This window comes from Berghia stephanieae, chromosome 9, assembly GCF_034508935.2.
Source record: "Berghia stephanieae isolate SIO BIC M18660-M18661 chromosome 9, UCSD_Bste_1.3, whole genome shotgun sequence".
NCBI lineage: Eukaryota > Metazoa > Mollusca > Gastropoda > Nudibranchia > Aeolidiidae > Berghia > Berghia stephanieae.
Window position 1 is genome coordinate 8,769,530 of NC_088368.1, and position 14,022 is coordinate 8,783,551.

Below are 14,022 nucleotides of genomic sequence, written 5' to 3' on the forward strand. Positions count from 1 at the left end.
AAAGTCATCAACATATAAGGAACAGTCAACATTCTGTCTCATTGCATTCACTATTGAGTTTATTTTAATCTCAAACAGAATGGGAGACAGAATGCTACCCTGTGGAACTCCCTCTTCCTGATCAAATGGATCAGAAAAGGTGGATCCTGCTTTGACCTGAAAGGATCTGTTGTTTAAAAATGCTCTGACAAACATTGGAAGGTTTCCTCGTAGACCAAGATTGTGCAGATCTTTGAGGATTCCGAATTTCCAAGTTGTGTCAAAGGCCTTCTCAAGGTCAAAGAAGATTGCTACCAAGTGCTCACCTTTGGCAAAGGCCTCACGTATGAAGCTCTCTAGTCGAACAAGGTGATCAACAGTTGATCTGTTCTTTCGAAAGCCACATTGGAGGTCGGAGAGGGAGTTGTTGTGTTCCAAGTAGAACATCAGACGCTTGTTGACCATTTTCTCCATCAGCTTGCATAGGCAGCTGGTGAGGGAGATTGGTCGGTAGTTTGAGCGTCCGAATGGTCTTTCCCAGGTTTTGGGATTGGAATCACGGTGGCCAGATTCCAACTAGGTGGAAAAGTCTGTGTTGTCCATATCTTGTTATAGATATTCAAAAGGACAACCAGACTATCTTGTGGAAGATGTCGGAGTATTTCATAACTGATGTTGTCAGGACCCGGTGCTGTGACATTTGTGTCACGGAGGCAGGCACCCAACTCCTCAAGTGTAAATGGTTTGTTGTAGTCTTCAGTGTTTGTAGATGTAAAGTTTATTGGTGTGTTTTCTGCGTTTTGTTTATGGCCAGAAATTGTGGTGTGTGGTGTGCAGACGAGGAGTTGTGCGCCAGCCTCTCGGCCAGAGTGTTGGCAATTTCTTGTTCTGTTTCAGCCACGGATCCATCGGGACGTGTCAAGTGATTTAGTGAATCACTATCGGATCCCTTCAGTTTCCGTAACATCTTCCACACCCTATTCAGGGGTGTCTGGCTATTTATTTTTGAGACAAAGTTTTGGAAGGATCTCCGTTTGTTTTCTCGGAAGATCTTCCTACACTTTGCTCGTAGTTTCCTAAATGTTGCGAAATTCTCAGGGATTGGGAATCTCATCGCTTTCCTGTATGCTTTTTTCTTCTCCCGTAGGGCCGCTCGACATTCCTCTGAAAACCAGGGATTGTGTTTTCTCGGTCTACCAGAGGTTGTTGGTATTGTCGAGCTGCAGATATTTGTTAAAATATTTTTGAATTTGTCATAGCTGTCCACCTCTGTCGTAAGGAGTCTGTGACACTCCTGTGAGAAAGTTTCCCAATCTGCTCGCCGAACACTCCAACGTTTGGGCTGTGGGGCCCTTGAAGTCGGGGTGATGTCGAGGCAGACTGGAAAATGGTCAGAACCGTGATCGTCATCGATCACAGTCCAGGAGAGATCTGGAGCTAATGTAGGATACAGTATGTGAGTCGATAAGGAATTAGGTGAAATGGAATATTTACCAATTGCCTACGAAACCGTTTGCCAGGAAACTTAAACATATATTAATTTTAAAGCTGTGCCTTTTGTGGTTGTAGGTCAGTTTTAAAAGGACGGAGCTGAAATTTCTGCCCCATTTATCTAAAAAGGAGAAAGGGAGGCATGCTAAAGAATTCCTCTAGGTGGAATACTGGAGGGATAATCTGGTTCTGTAACACAGTCAAATTGTATTGTTCTGCATGTCTCTCACTGATGGTTGCTCGAAATGATTGTGGGTATTCGGGATCAGCCGGTGGGGGTATGCTCTTTTGTGTAGGAAATTTGAAAATCCCCATCAGAACGACTTTCTGGAATGAGACAGTGGGTATTAATTGAATTGGACGTAATCATGACATTTTCGTTGTAGTCGTCTGCTGGAAATTTTGTTCTTGTCTAGAAGCGACTCAATTCTGTGGATTCCATCCTGATGGAGAAGGATCTTCAATACTTCTTTAGCTCTCGATTGACCCTCCCAAAGATTCCATGTAAAAGTTCTTGTCTCGATAGGTGTATCACATAATTTATTTATTGGACGAAGGACAGTATGCTGTTCCATCAACCTTTTCACTGTTGAATTCCGCTAGGAATGGAGCAACTTCCAGGAAAGGAGGCATTTGAAGTGAAGACTTTCGTTTCATTAAGGGTCATTAGATTTTTTTTAAACCTTGGATTTTTAGGTCCCTCTGGGTTCTTAGATTTTTTGGGGCTTTGAGGCCCCTCAGGGGGATTTGTGGATCCCCCGACTGGTGTTGGTGGCTCCATATTCTGGGAAGGGGTGGAGTTTTGTTTTTGGGGGGATAGAGAGGGCTCACGGGAATGGAGATGGGGGGTGGGTCCAACATCCACGCCCATGAGGGGGAGAATTTTTTTGTTTGGGGAAGGAGGGGGGTGGAGGTCGCCTTGGAGGTGGATGTGGAGGGGGCTGCAGGTTCCACATCTTGAACCTCCAATGTGTCAAAAAGATTTTTTGACACATTTGCGACCTTGTTTTTAGGTCTTGATGGCTTTTTCTTTTGAGGACTGTCTTTTCTAGTCTGTGCGATTTTGCCATGGCTGTTTTGGTTATTACCAGCAGCCCTGGCAACTTCTGCATAACTCTTGGCAGAAGCAGCGACCTGCCGAGGGGGGCAGATCACTGCTTTTGCCTGAGCAAACGTACCGCCGTAAGTGGCTCTGTATGTCAAGATTGCCTTTTCTTCTTGCCACTTAGGACAATCTTTCGAATGTGCTGCATGCTTGCCTTGGCAGTTCAGACAACAAGGGTCCACTTTGCAGTTTTCCTCATTGTGGTCTTCTTTGCCGCAGCGGGGGCATGTAGCTTTACGGCGGCAGTTTGTTTTCGTATGGCCGTACCGGTGGCAGTTAAAACATCTCATGGGGTTCGGGACGTAAGGCCGAACCTCCAAGTCGAGGTATTCAATTCTTATTCTCGACGGGGGTCTCGGGCTGTCAAAAGTCAGGATCCAGGTGTTGGTCTGGATTGTGCTGTCGCCGCGGCGGATGCTAACCCGCCGAGCTTCGACAACACCCTCCAGTTCCTCAACCATCTCCTGCTCCGAACAGCCTACCAGATCTCTGCTTCTTATGACACCTTTTGACCTATTGAGGCTCCTGTGAGCCTCAACGGTGACTGGGATGTCAGAGAATCTGGTACATTTCAAGAGGTTCTCACTCTCTTGTCGACCCTGCACTTGTATCATTAAAGTGCCAGAGTTGTTCCTGTTCACTGCCTTTGGTGTACCGGCGCCATTTGCTTTGAGTGCCTTGCTGATGGTGAAGATACTCAAAGTGTTCAGTTTGATGTTTTCCTCATTCGGTTGAATTACCAGGAACGGCGAGAATTTTGGGGTTGCCATTCCTGGTAAGTCATCAAGAGTCATCGGGGCAGTTATCTTTCGTTTTTTACCTGTCTGGGGTGGGCTTTAAGGGGAGAGTTTTTCATATTTTTGGCCATGATATATATAAATTTTTATTCAACCCGGCTATATTGTGCCACTAGCACGGCTCAGTCCCACACTTGGGGGGTAAGGCACTCACCGAAGCTATACTCCTCAAGTCTGGCCTCCTCTTGTCCTTCCATGGTCCTTGGGAAAAAAAAAAAAAAAAAAAAAGGACTCGAGGGGTGGAGTTGGGGGACGTCCCGCCTCCAGGCCTTTCTCTCGGATTGACCCTAATCTTTGCGTTGCACAAAGACTGACTGCTGATTCAGAGATGACAAACCATGATTAAAAAGAAATTTCATGGGGGACAGGAACTAGATATGGTTTTAAATCTAGTCCTTCCAATCTCTTGCCTAAATGGAGGGGAGTGCCAAAAAATAGATTTGGCATCTCTGCGTTGGGTAGCTCGGGCCATCTACAAGGTAGGCTACCCACCCGTCTTTAGAGAAGCGTCAAGCCAAAGAGGAGTGTTGGGGTAGAAACACCTCGCAAGGTGAACCCCCCTCAGCCTCCAGGATCAATAGCTCCTCCTTATCGGGGTCCTCTCGGAACTGCGCACCCTCAGCAGAAAGGTGCCTGCTGTGCAGGATTTGGAAAGGAATATCTCCTCGTTGAACCTATTTCAACGGTACAGGGTATAGAGATACTGGGGGATAGAAGACAGTTAAGAAGGCTTGTTTTCCTCCGTTCTTTCTCTCTCTCTGTCCTGGCAACTCAATTTTGATAAGGAAGGGAAATTTGGAATCATTGGGGAAATGGGGTATGGAATGGAAATCATAGCTCAAATATGGTAAAAGGGGGTGGGATTTGTGCTATGCCATCGCCTTCCCTTGCTCTCTTTAAACTGAAACCGTCATTCCTCAAAACATCTTTTATATACTACGTTCTTGGGATTTGGGGGGAGAAAAAGTTTGGGGATGATTGCCAGGACAAGAAAAATAGCAAAATGGGTGAATGAAGCCATTCTCATAAAAAGGGCTGGGGTGTGGGGGTCTGTGGAGCCACTGTGTCTCTCCATTTTTCTCTCACCAGTCGGGTGGTTTTTCGTTGGTTACCACCAAACCAGAATGGCTCTTTTAGTCGCCTTCTACGACACGCATGAGCTTACGGTGGCTCAATTCTTTTCCCTCTCAGTTGAGGGACCCCGGAGACCACACGGGGTTGACATTCTGTTATGTAAGTTAGGAGAAATGTTGCTGAAAAAGTACGGCCCATCTAAGAAGAACGACATTTCTCAGAGAATGAGACAGCTTGCGCGTTTATTAATTGAATGTAGGGACTTGGTAAAAGTGCAATTGACATTTTCAGATTTATTGTGCGGAAAACACTTTGATACTTGTCTAGAAGCTGCTTCAAATCTCTGTGGATTGACCATTACGCCTGATGGAAGAAGGATCTTCAAAATACCTTCTTTAGCACTCAGACTTGGACACCTCCTAAAAAAGATTGCCATTGTAAAGAGGGGTTCTTGTCTACGAAAGGATGATATCGAACAAGTAAAAGAAACAGAAACGTTTGAAAAGCTGTTAATTGACGAATGGACAGATGCTGTTTCATCCAATGCTTTAAACACGTTGAAACGGCGCAAGGATCAAACTGTTGAGCAATTACCGGAAACAGAGGATTTGCTAAAGCTGAAAGACTTTCAAGCTAATGTCATTAAGCAAGCAATGTCACAGTTAACAGATTCTCTTTTTTACAACACTTGGCGACGTCTAGCACAAAATGTCCTTGCAAGACTTATAATTTTCAACAAGAGAAGAGCTGGTGAAGTGGCGCGGCTTACATTAGCAACATACAAAGATCGCCCAGATTGGAAAGTGACTGGTCACTCAGAAATTGCAGCTTCACTTCAACCCTTAGAGAAAAAAATGTTAGAGTGTACAGACCTTGTAATGGTCCCAGGAAAAAGGAATAGAAAAGTTCCAATACTGATTCCTCAAGATGTATCAGATGCAATGAGAATTTTAATGGACACAAGAGAACAGGTTGGAATACCGTCACAAAATGCATTTTTCTTCTCCTCAAGATTCAGCAATGGATACTTGGATGGGTGGCAGGCAGTCAATGCTTCTTCTTCAGAAGCCTGTTTAAAAAATCCTCAGCTTGTCACATCAACCAAGTGTAGAAAATATAATGCAACTATTACTCAGCTTCTTGACTTGGCCCCTACTGATGTAGAATGGCTTGCAAATCACATGGGTCATTCTGTCAATATTCACAAAGAATTTTACCGTCAACAAGAAAGCACAATTGAAATCACCAAAGTGGGAAAGCTTTTAGCAGCTGTTGATTCAGGCACTGGTTTAAAAACATCGCCAACACCACTGAATGTAAACATGGAGCAAAGCGAAGTGAGTACCGACGATTCTGAAGAAGAAAAAACAAGCCTACCTCATAAAGAACAAAGAAAAAGGAAAGCTCGCAAGCTCAGCACATCATCAGAAAATGAATCTATAGATAAATTCATATCAAGAGACAAGGAAGAATCAAAATGTGAAAAACTCAATACCCTATTACAAGATGACGACCGTTTAATCCCTACCTCTGGTAAGAAAATTAAAAATGACTTCGGCTCAAAGGTATGCTGTCGCTGGACGTCAGAGCAAGAACATGCCCTCAGGGATCAATTCAGTGATCACCTTGCACAGAAGATATATCCATCAGGCTCTCAAATCAACATCAGAAAAAGGAATTCTCCATTTGCCTCAAAATCAACTGCACAAATTAAGTCAAAGCTGCAGTATATGATGAAAAAAGCCAATTAGATTTCCCCCCACAGTTTTTTTTTAACCGCAAATTTTGGCACTGTCTTTGAATTTCCATGAATTTTGCGATTTATTTGGGGAGAAGTAAGAAAAAAATGATATGTTTTTATGGTGCCCTGAATGCCTTTCACAATCTTCACATTATCAAAGAAATTAATGTAGTTGTTCATGTGGCTTCTCTATTAGGTAAAGAGAACTAAGGAGATGTACCAAAATAGCAAAACAGAATTTTGCTATTAACCGCAAATTTTTCTATTTAAAAAAAAAAAAAATCCCAAAAAGTTCCATGTTGGTATATTTTGCTCTTTTTCTTGTCAAATTTTAGTTTCAACTGGACAGATTAGACAAAAATAATTTTTAAATGTCCCATCCACCAATATGTTTGTATTATTATATTATCTTAATAGTCTTGCTCCTTTTATACTATATCTTGTATTTTAGTTACAAAAGCTTTAAGCAGCTGATGATTCAGGTATCGGTTTAAAATCAGCACCAACAAACTAAATGCAAATTGAAGTGAGCACTTTGCCCTGAAGATACAGTGGACTCCGGATAAGACGATGCCCAGGGGAACCGAGAAAAAAATCGACTTATCCGAAAATCAACTTAACCGGAGTGTAACCAAATGAGCAAAAACGCATGTGAACAAGGCAAACCAATCTAGAATAAGTATGTCCCTTCATATCGCGCGGTCTCTGTAGTGGTCATCAGAGGCTCCTACCCCCAATAGCCCCATAGCCCATAGAGGAATCAGAATACATAAAAATCGGAATTTGAGATAAAAAAAGCGGAATCAACTTACTGTTATTGACTATGACATGATTTGCAACAGAAAATGTAATAGACAATCCAAAAGTACTCAAATGATTAAAAATATAAAATGTGTAAAAATGTACAGATTGTGTAAAGACTAAGAATGGGGTCAAATAATAAAAGAGAACACACATGTCCTGGCCGTCTGAGAGCAAAGCATTGAATGGATGGATTTAACCTTGTCAGGACCCTTCCCCCCCCCCCCCACCTAAACAAACGCGCGTGCCGGTACACACACACACACACTTACACAGGGCTAAAATTAAATAGGGAAAGAAGCTGACCGTACTCAATAATATTATTACGGAATGAAGCCAACATATAATATTACCAAGGTCATTGACCTCACAAATTGGAGTCACCATAATAATATGTTTTGTTGTTGTTTTTAGGTGTTTAACGGCGCTTTCGACACTATTTAGGTCATTTAAGCGCCCGTTTCTGTCTTTTATCAATCTTTTATCGGCCCTGAGGGGCCATAGCTGATCAAAACGTGTACTGTTGTAATAAAATCTTTATAAAATCATAATAGTTACATGTTTGTTAAATAAAAATATCTATTTACAATTTCTGCAGGAGTTCACATTCCTGCAGATACTTTAAAATTGTAAGCGGATCGACCGACTGGAACAGAGACTTCAAGTCTCTGTTATCATAATGTTGTGACCTTATCTGTTCTAATTCTGTACATTCAATTAAAATGTGTTGAACTGTCAGGTCACAGTTACATGTTCTGCAGAGGGGTTTTTCATCCCTCTCCAGAAGGAAACGGTGAGTGAGGGCAGTATGTCCGATCCGGAGTCGAGTTATTTTTACCTCGTCTCTTCTTTTTAGCCCCGAGTTGGGTCTGGGGCCGAGGTTACTTTTAATTTGTTTTAATTTGTTATGTACATCTCGACTCCAGGATAGTTCCCATTCCTTTCGGACATGTTTTTTTATATTGATCTTTAAATCCGCGTGTGGGATTTTACTGCCCTCTTGTAATTCTTGGCTCACCGCCTCTTTTGCCAGTCGATCCGCTTCTTCGTTCCCCTGGATACCCACATGACTAGGTACCCAGAGAAAACAAACTTTCTTTTTCTTAATAAATAATTTATTTGCACCTTCCAAGATACTTATGAGTCTTGGATCGGTGCAATAAAAATTTGAGATCCCTTAAGTACGGACAGCGAGTCAGACAAGATCAAGAATTTATTTTTATTCGATCTCTCAGCCAAACGGAGAGCATTTAGGATTGCTCTCGATTCCGCTGTAAAGATCGAAACATTTCTATCCAGGCGAAGTGATCCTGTGCCTTCCGATGAGTGATAGGCACATCCTACTGCATCTGCGCTCTTTGAACCATCCGTAAATATGTGAGTATGGTTTTTGTATGTTTGTAATATTGCTTTTAGTGTCTGTTTGTAAATATGTGGGTCTGTTTGTGATTTTTCCAGTTTTGTTAGGTCCAAATTTATGTTTGGTCTATGTATGGACCATGGTGGTGTCTTTGCCTGGACGTATGGATGTATCCTATCTAGACTGATGTTCATGTCTGCGATGTCTTTTTTTATTCTGCAACCTAATGGTGGTGTCATTTTTGGGTGCTTGCGAAATTTTTCTTCTAGTGTCCTATTCGTGTAGTGTACATGTTTGTGTGCTGGGTTGTCGTGCAGCGATGTGACCTTAGTAACATACTGGAGAGCCAGTTTTTTCCTCCTGAGATGGAGAGGTGGCTCATCTGCCTCAGCATAAAGGCTTGCCACTGGAGAAGTGCGGAAAGCCCCGAGTGCCAAGCGCAGTCCCTGATGATGAATTGGGTCCAGCATGCCTAAGTAGGATGGTTTTGCAGAGCCGTATACAAAAGATGCGTAGTCCAGTTTTGATCGAATAAGGGTTCGGTATATCTTTAGAAGAGTGTTTGTGTCCGAACCCCATTCCATGCTCGACAGAACTCTCATTATTCTCATTGCTTTCATGCATCGCAGTCTGAGATCTTTGATATGGGCGAGGAAATTTAGTTTCCTATCAAAGATCAAACCCAGGAATCGGGCTTCGTCCTTTACCTCAATTCTGGAATTGTTGAGATAAAGGTCAGGCTGTCTAATGCAGGTGCGTTTTCGGCAGAAGTGGACAGCTACTGTTTTTGATGGGGAGAAGGAGAAACCATTGAGATTTGCCCACTCCGACAGTTTGTTTAGTTGGAGTTGTAACTGTCTCTCAATGGTGTCCATACTCGATTTACTTCGATAGCATACAAGAAAGTCATCAACATATAAGGAACAGTCAACATTCTGTCTCATTGCATTCACTATTGAGTTTATTTTAATCTCAAACAGAATGGGAGACAGAATGCTACCCTGTGGAACTCCCTCTTCCTGATCAAATGGATCAGAAAAGGTGGATCCTGCTTTGACCTGAAAGGATCTGTTGTTTAAAAATGCTCTGACAAACATTGGAAGGTTTCCTCGTAGACCAAGTTTGTGCAGATCTTTGAGGATTCCGAATTTCCAAGTTGTGTCAAAGGCCTTCTCAAGGTCAAAGAAGATTGCTACCAAGTGCTCACCTTTGGCAAAGGCCTCACGAATGAAGCTCTCTAGTCGAACAAGGTGATCAACAGTTGATCTGTTCTTTCGAAAGCCACATTGGAGGTCGGAGAGGGAGTTGTTGTGTTCCAAGTAGAACATCAGACGCTTGTTGACCATTTTCTCCATCAGCTTGCATAGGCAGCTGGTGAGGGAGATTGGTCGGTAGTTTGAAGCGTCCGAATGGTCTTTCCCAGGTTTTGGGATTGGAATCACGGTGGCCAGATTCCAACTAGGTGGAAAAGTCTGTGTTGTCCATATCTTGTTATAGATATTCAAAAGGACAACCATACTATCTTGTGGAAGATGTCGGAGTATTTCATAACTGATGTTGTCAGGACCCGGTGCTGTGACATTTGTGTCACGGAGGCAGGCACCCAACTCCTCAAGTGTAAATGGTTTGTTGTAGTCTTCAGTGTTTGTAGATGTAAAGTTTATTGGTGTGTTTTCTGCGTTTTGTTTATGGCGCAGAAATTGTGGTGTGTGGTGTGCAGACGAGGAGTTGTGCGCCAGCCTCTCGGCCAGAGTGTTGGCAATTTCTTGTTCTGTTTCAGCCACGGATCCATCGGGACGTGTCAAGTGATTTAGTGAATCACTATCGGATCCCTTCAGTTTCCGTAACATCTTCCACACCCTATTCAGGGGTGTCTGGCTATTTATTTTTGAGACAAAGTTTTGGAAGGATCTCCGTTTGTTTTCTCGGAAGATCTTCCTACACTTTGCTCGTAGTTTCCTAAATGTTGCGAAATTCTCAGGGATTGGGAATCTCATCGCTTTCCTGTATGCTTTTTTCTTCTCCCGTAGGGCCGCTCGACATTCCTCTGAAAACCAGGGATTGTGTTTTCTCGGTCTACCAGAGGTTGTTGGTATTGTCGAGCTGCAGATATTTGTTAAAATATTTTTGAATTTGTCATAGCTGTCCACCTCTGTCGTAAGGAGTCTGTGACACTCCTGTGAGAAAGTTTCCCAATCTGCTCGCCGTACACTCCAACGTTTGGGCTGTGGGGCCCTTGAAGTCGGGGTGATGTCGAGGCAGACTGGAAAATGGTCAGAACCGTGATCGTCATCGATCACAGTCCAGGAGAGATCTGGAGCTAATGTAGGATCACAGAAAGTGAGATCGATGGCAGACGTGGTAAGATTGTGAATATTTACCCGTGTTGCCTCGAGACCGTTTGCCAAGTATACATCCATTTTCATTATGAAAGCCTCCACTGCCTTTCCCCTCTGGTTTGTGTCTGTGTTTCCCCAGAGAGGACTGTGAGCATTGAAATCTCCCATTATCACATAGGGAGGGGGGAGTTGGTTTAGAACTCCTAGCTCGGCAGACTGGAGGCGATGATCTGGTGGGATGTACACAGAGCAGATGGTGATTGGTCTGTGCAATGTCACTCTCACTGCTATTGCCTGTAGATTTGTTTTCATTGGTATCAAGCGGTGGGGGGTGCTCTTCTTCGTGAGAATCGAAACTCCCCCACACGCTATCTGGCCATCAGAGTGAATCAGATGATTGGCCGTATATCCTTTTACTGTGTAGTCGTCTGCTGGTAATTTTGTTTCCTGCAGACAGACTACATCAGGATTCCTCTGGAGGAGGAGGTCCAATTCTGTTCTATTTGATCTGATCCCTCTGATGTTCCAGGAAATTAATCTTGTCTGACTAGGTATCCTAATTTTTTGTGGGGAGGTTAGGCAGTATGCCTGCCTTCAACCCTTTTACTTTTATTCTCCTAGGAGGAGAGACTTCCATAGGAGAAGGAGGCCCTGTGGAGGGCCTCTCGGTTTTTTTAGGGCTGAGTTTTTTTGAACCCTTGGGATTTTTAGGTCCCTCTGGGTTCTTAGATTTTTTGGGGCTTTGAGGCCCCTCAGGGGGATTTGTGGATCCCCCGACTGGTGTTGGTGGCTCCATATTCTGGGAAGGGGTGGAGTTTTGTTTTTGGGGGGATAGAGAGGGCTCACGGGAATGGAGATGGGGGGTGGGTCCAACATCCACGCCCATGAGGGGGAGAATTTTTTTGTTTGGGGAAGGAGGGGGGGTGGAGGTCGCCTTGGAGGTGGATGTGGAGGGGGCTGCAGGTTCCACATCTTGAACCTCCAATGTGTCAAAAAGATTTTTTGACACATTTGCGACCTTGTTTTTAGGTCTTGATGGCTTTTTCTTTTGAGGACTGTCTTTTCTAGTCTGTGCGATTTTGCCATGGCTGTTTTGGTTATTACCAGCAGCCCTGGCAACTTCTGCATAACTCTTGGCAGAAGCAGCGACCTGCCGAGGGGGGCAGATCACTGCTTTTGCCTGAGCAAACGTACCGCCGTAAGTGGCTCTGTATGTCAAGATTGCCTTTTCTTCTTGCCACTTAGGACAATCTTTCGAATGTGCTGCATGCTTGCCTTGGCAGTTCAGACAACAAGGGTCCACTTTGCAGTTTTCCTCATTGTGGTCTTCTTTGCCGCAGCGGGGGCATGTAGCTTTACGGCGGCAGTTTGTTTTCGTATGGCCGTACCGGTGGCAGTTAAAACATCTCATGGGGTTCGGGACGTAAGGCCGAACCTCCAAGTCGAGGTATTCAATTCTTATTCTCGACGGGGGTCTCGGGCTGTCAAAAGTCAGGATCCAGGTGTTGGTCTGGATTGTGCTGTCGCCGCGGCGGATGCTAACCCGCCGAGCTTCGACAACACCCTCCAGTTCCTCAACCATCTCCTGCTCCGAACAGCCTACCAGATCTCTGCTTCTTATGACACCTTTTGACCTATTGAGGCTCCTGTGAGCCTCAACGGTGACTGGGATGTCAGAGAATCTGGTACATTTCAAGAGGTTCTCACTCTCTTGTCGACCCTGCACTTGTATCATTAAAGTGCCAGAGTTGTTCCTGTTCACTGCCTTTGGTGTACCGGCGCCATTTGCTTTGAGTGCCTTGCTGATGGTGAAGATACTCAAAGTGTTCAGTTTTATGTTTTCCTCATTCGGTTGAATTACCAGGAACGGCGAGAATTTTGGGGTTGCCATTCCTGGTAAGTCATCAAGAGTCATCGGGCAGTTATCTTTCTTTTTTTACCTGTCTGGGGTGGGGCTTTAAGGGGAGAGTTTTTATTGTTTTTGGCCATGATATTTATAAGTTTTTATTCAACCCGGCTATATTGTGCCCACTAGCACGGCTCAGTCCCACACTTGGGGGGTAAGGCACTCACCGAAGCTATACTCCTCAAGTCTGGCCTCCTCTTGTCCTTTCATGGTCCTTGGGAAAAAAAAAGAAAAAAAAAAAAAAAAAAAAAAAGGACTCGAGGGGTGGAGTTGGGGGACGTCCCGTCTCCAGGCCTTTCTCTCGGATTGACCCTAATCTTTGCGTTGCACAAAGACTGACTGCTGATTCAGAGATGACAAACCATGATTAAAAAGAAATTTCATGGGGGACAGGAACTAGATATGGTTTTAAATCTAGTCCTTCCAATCTCTTTGCCTAAATGGAGGGGAGTGCCAAAAAATAGATTTGGCATCTCTGCGTTGGGTAGCTCGGGCCATCTACAAGGTAGGCTACCCACCCGTCTTTAGAGAAGCGTCAAGCCAAAGAGGAGTGTTGGGGTAGAAACACCTCGCAAGGTGAACCCCCCTCAGCCTCCAGGATCAATAGCTCCTCCTTATCGGGGTCCTCTCGGAACTGCGCACCCTCAGCAGAAAGGTGCCTGCTGTGCAGGATTTGGAAAGGAATATCTCCTCGTTGAACCTATTTCAACGGTACAGGGTATAGAGATACTGGGGGATAGAAGACAGTTAAGAAGGCTTGTTTTCCTCCGTTCTTTCTCTCTCTCTGTCCTGGCAACTCAATTTTGATAAGGAAGGGAAATTTGGAATCATTGGGGAAATGGGGTATGGAATGGAAATCATAGCTCAAATATGGTAAAAGGGGGTGGGATTTGTGCTATGCCATCGCCTTCCCTTGCTCTCTTTAAACTGAAACCGTCATTCCTCAAAACATCTTTTATATACTACGTTCTTGGGATTTGGGGGGAGAAAAAGTTTGGGGATGATTGCCAGGACAAGAAAAATAGCAAAATGGGTGAATGAAGCCATTCTCATAAAAAGGGCTGGGGTGTGGGGGTCTGTGGAGCCACTGTGTCTCTCCATTTTTCTCTCACCAGTCGGGTGGTTTTTCGTTGGTTACCACCAAACCAGAATGGCTCTTTTAGTCGCCTTCTACGACACGCATGAGCTTACGGTGGCTCAATTCTTTTCCCTCTCAGTTGAGGGACCCCGGAGACCACACGGGGCACCATAATAATAATACTTCGGTCAACCCCCCTCCCAAACATACAATATTATCCGAAATCAGCAGCACACACTTTGAAGGGACTAATCAGACACTCAAAATGTGTGTTGATTGACCATAGGAGATGACGAAGTAAGCCATAGCTCACTTTTTTTTCACTAGAGATTTTTTTTTTATTTTCCTCGA

At 44.1% G+C, this 14,022-nt stretch overlaps 1 protein-coding gene across 1 annotated transcript; it reads left to right on the forward strand.

The window, feature by feature from the left end:
- Positions 1-4,263: 4,263 nt before the first annotated feature.
- On the forward strand, positions 4,264-6,462 carry LOC144979622 (uncharacterized). The gene has a single exon (XM_078926422.1). The coding sequence runs from the start codon at positions 4,347-4,349 to the stop codon at positions 6,195-6,197; it is 1,851 nt and encodes a 616-aa protein (XP_078782548.1). The 5' UTR covers positions 4,264-4,346; the 3' UTR covers positions 6,198-6,462.
- The last annotated feature ends 7,560 nt before the right edge of the window (positions 6,463-14,022 follow it).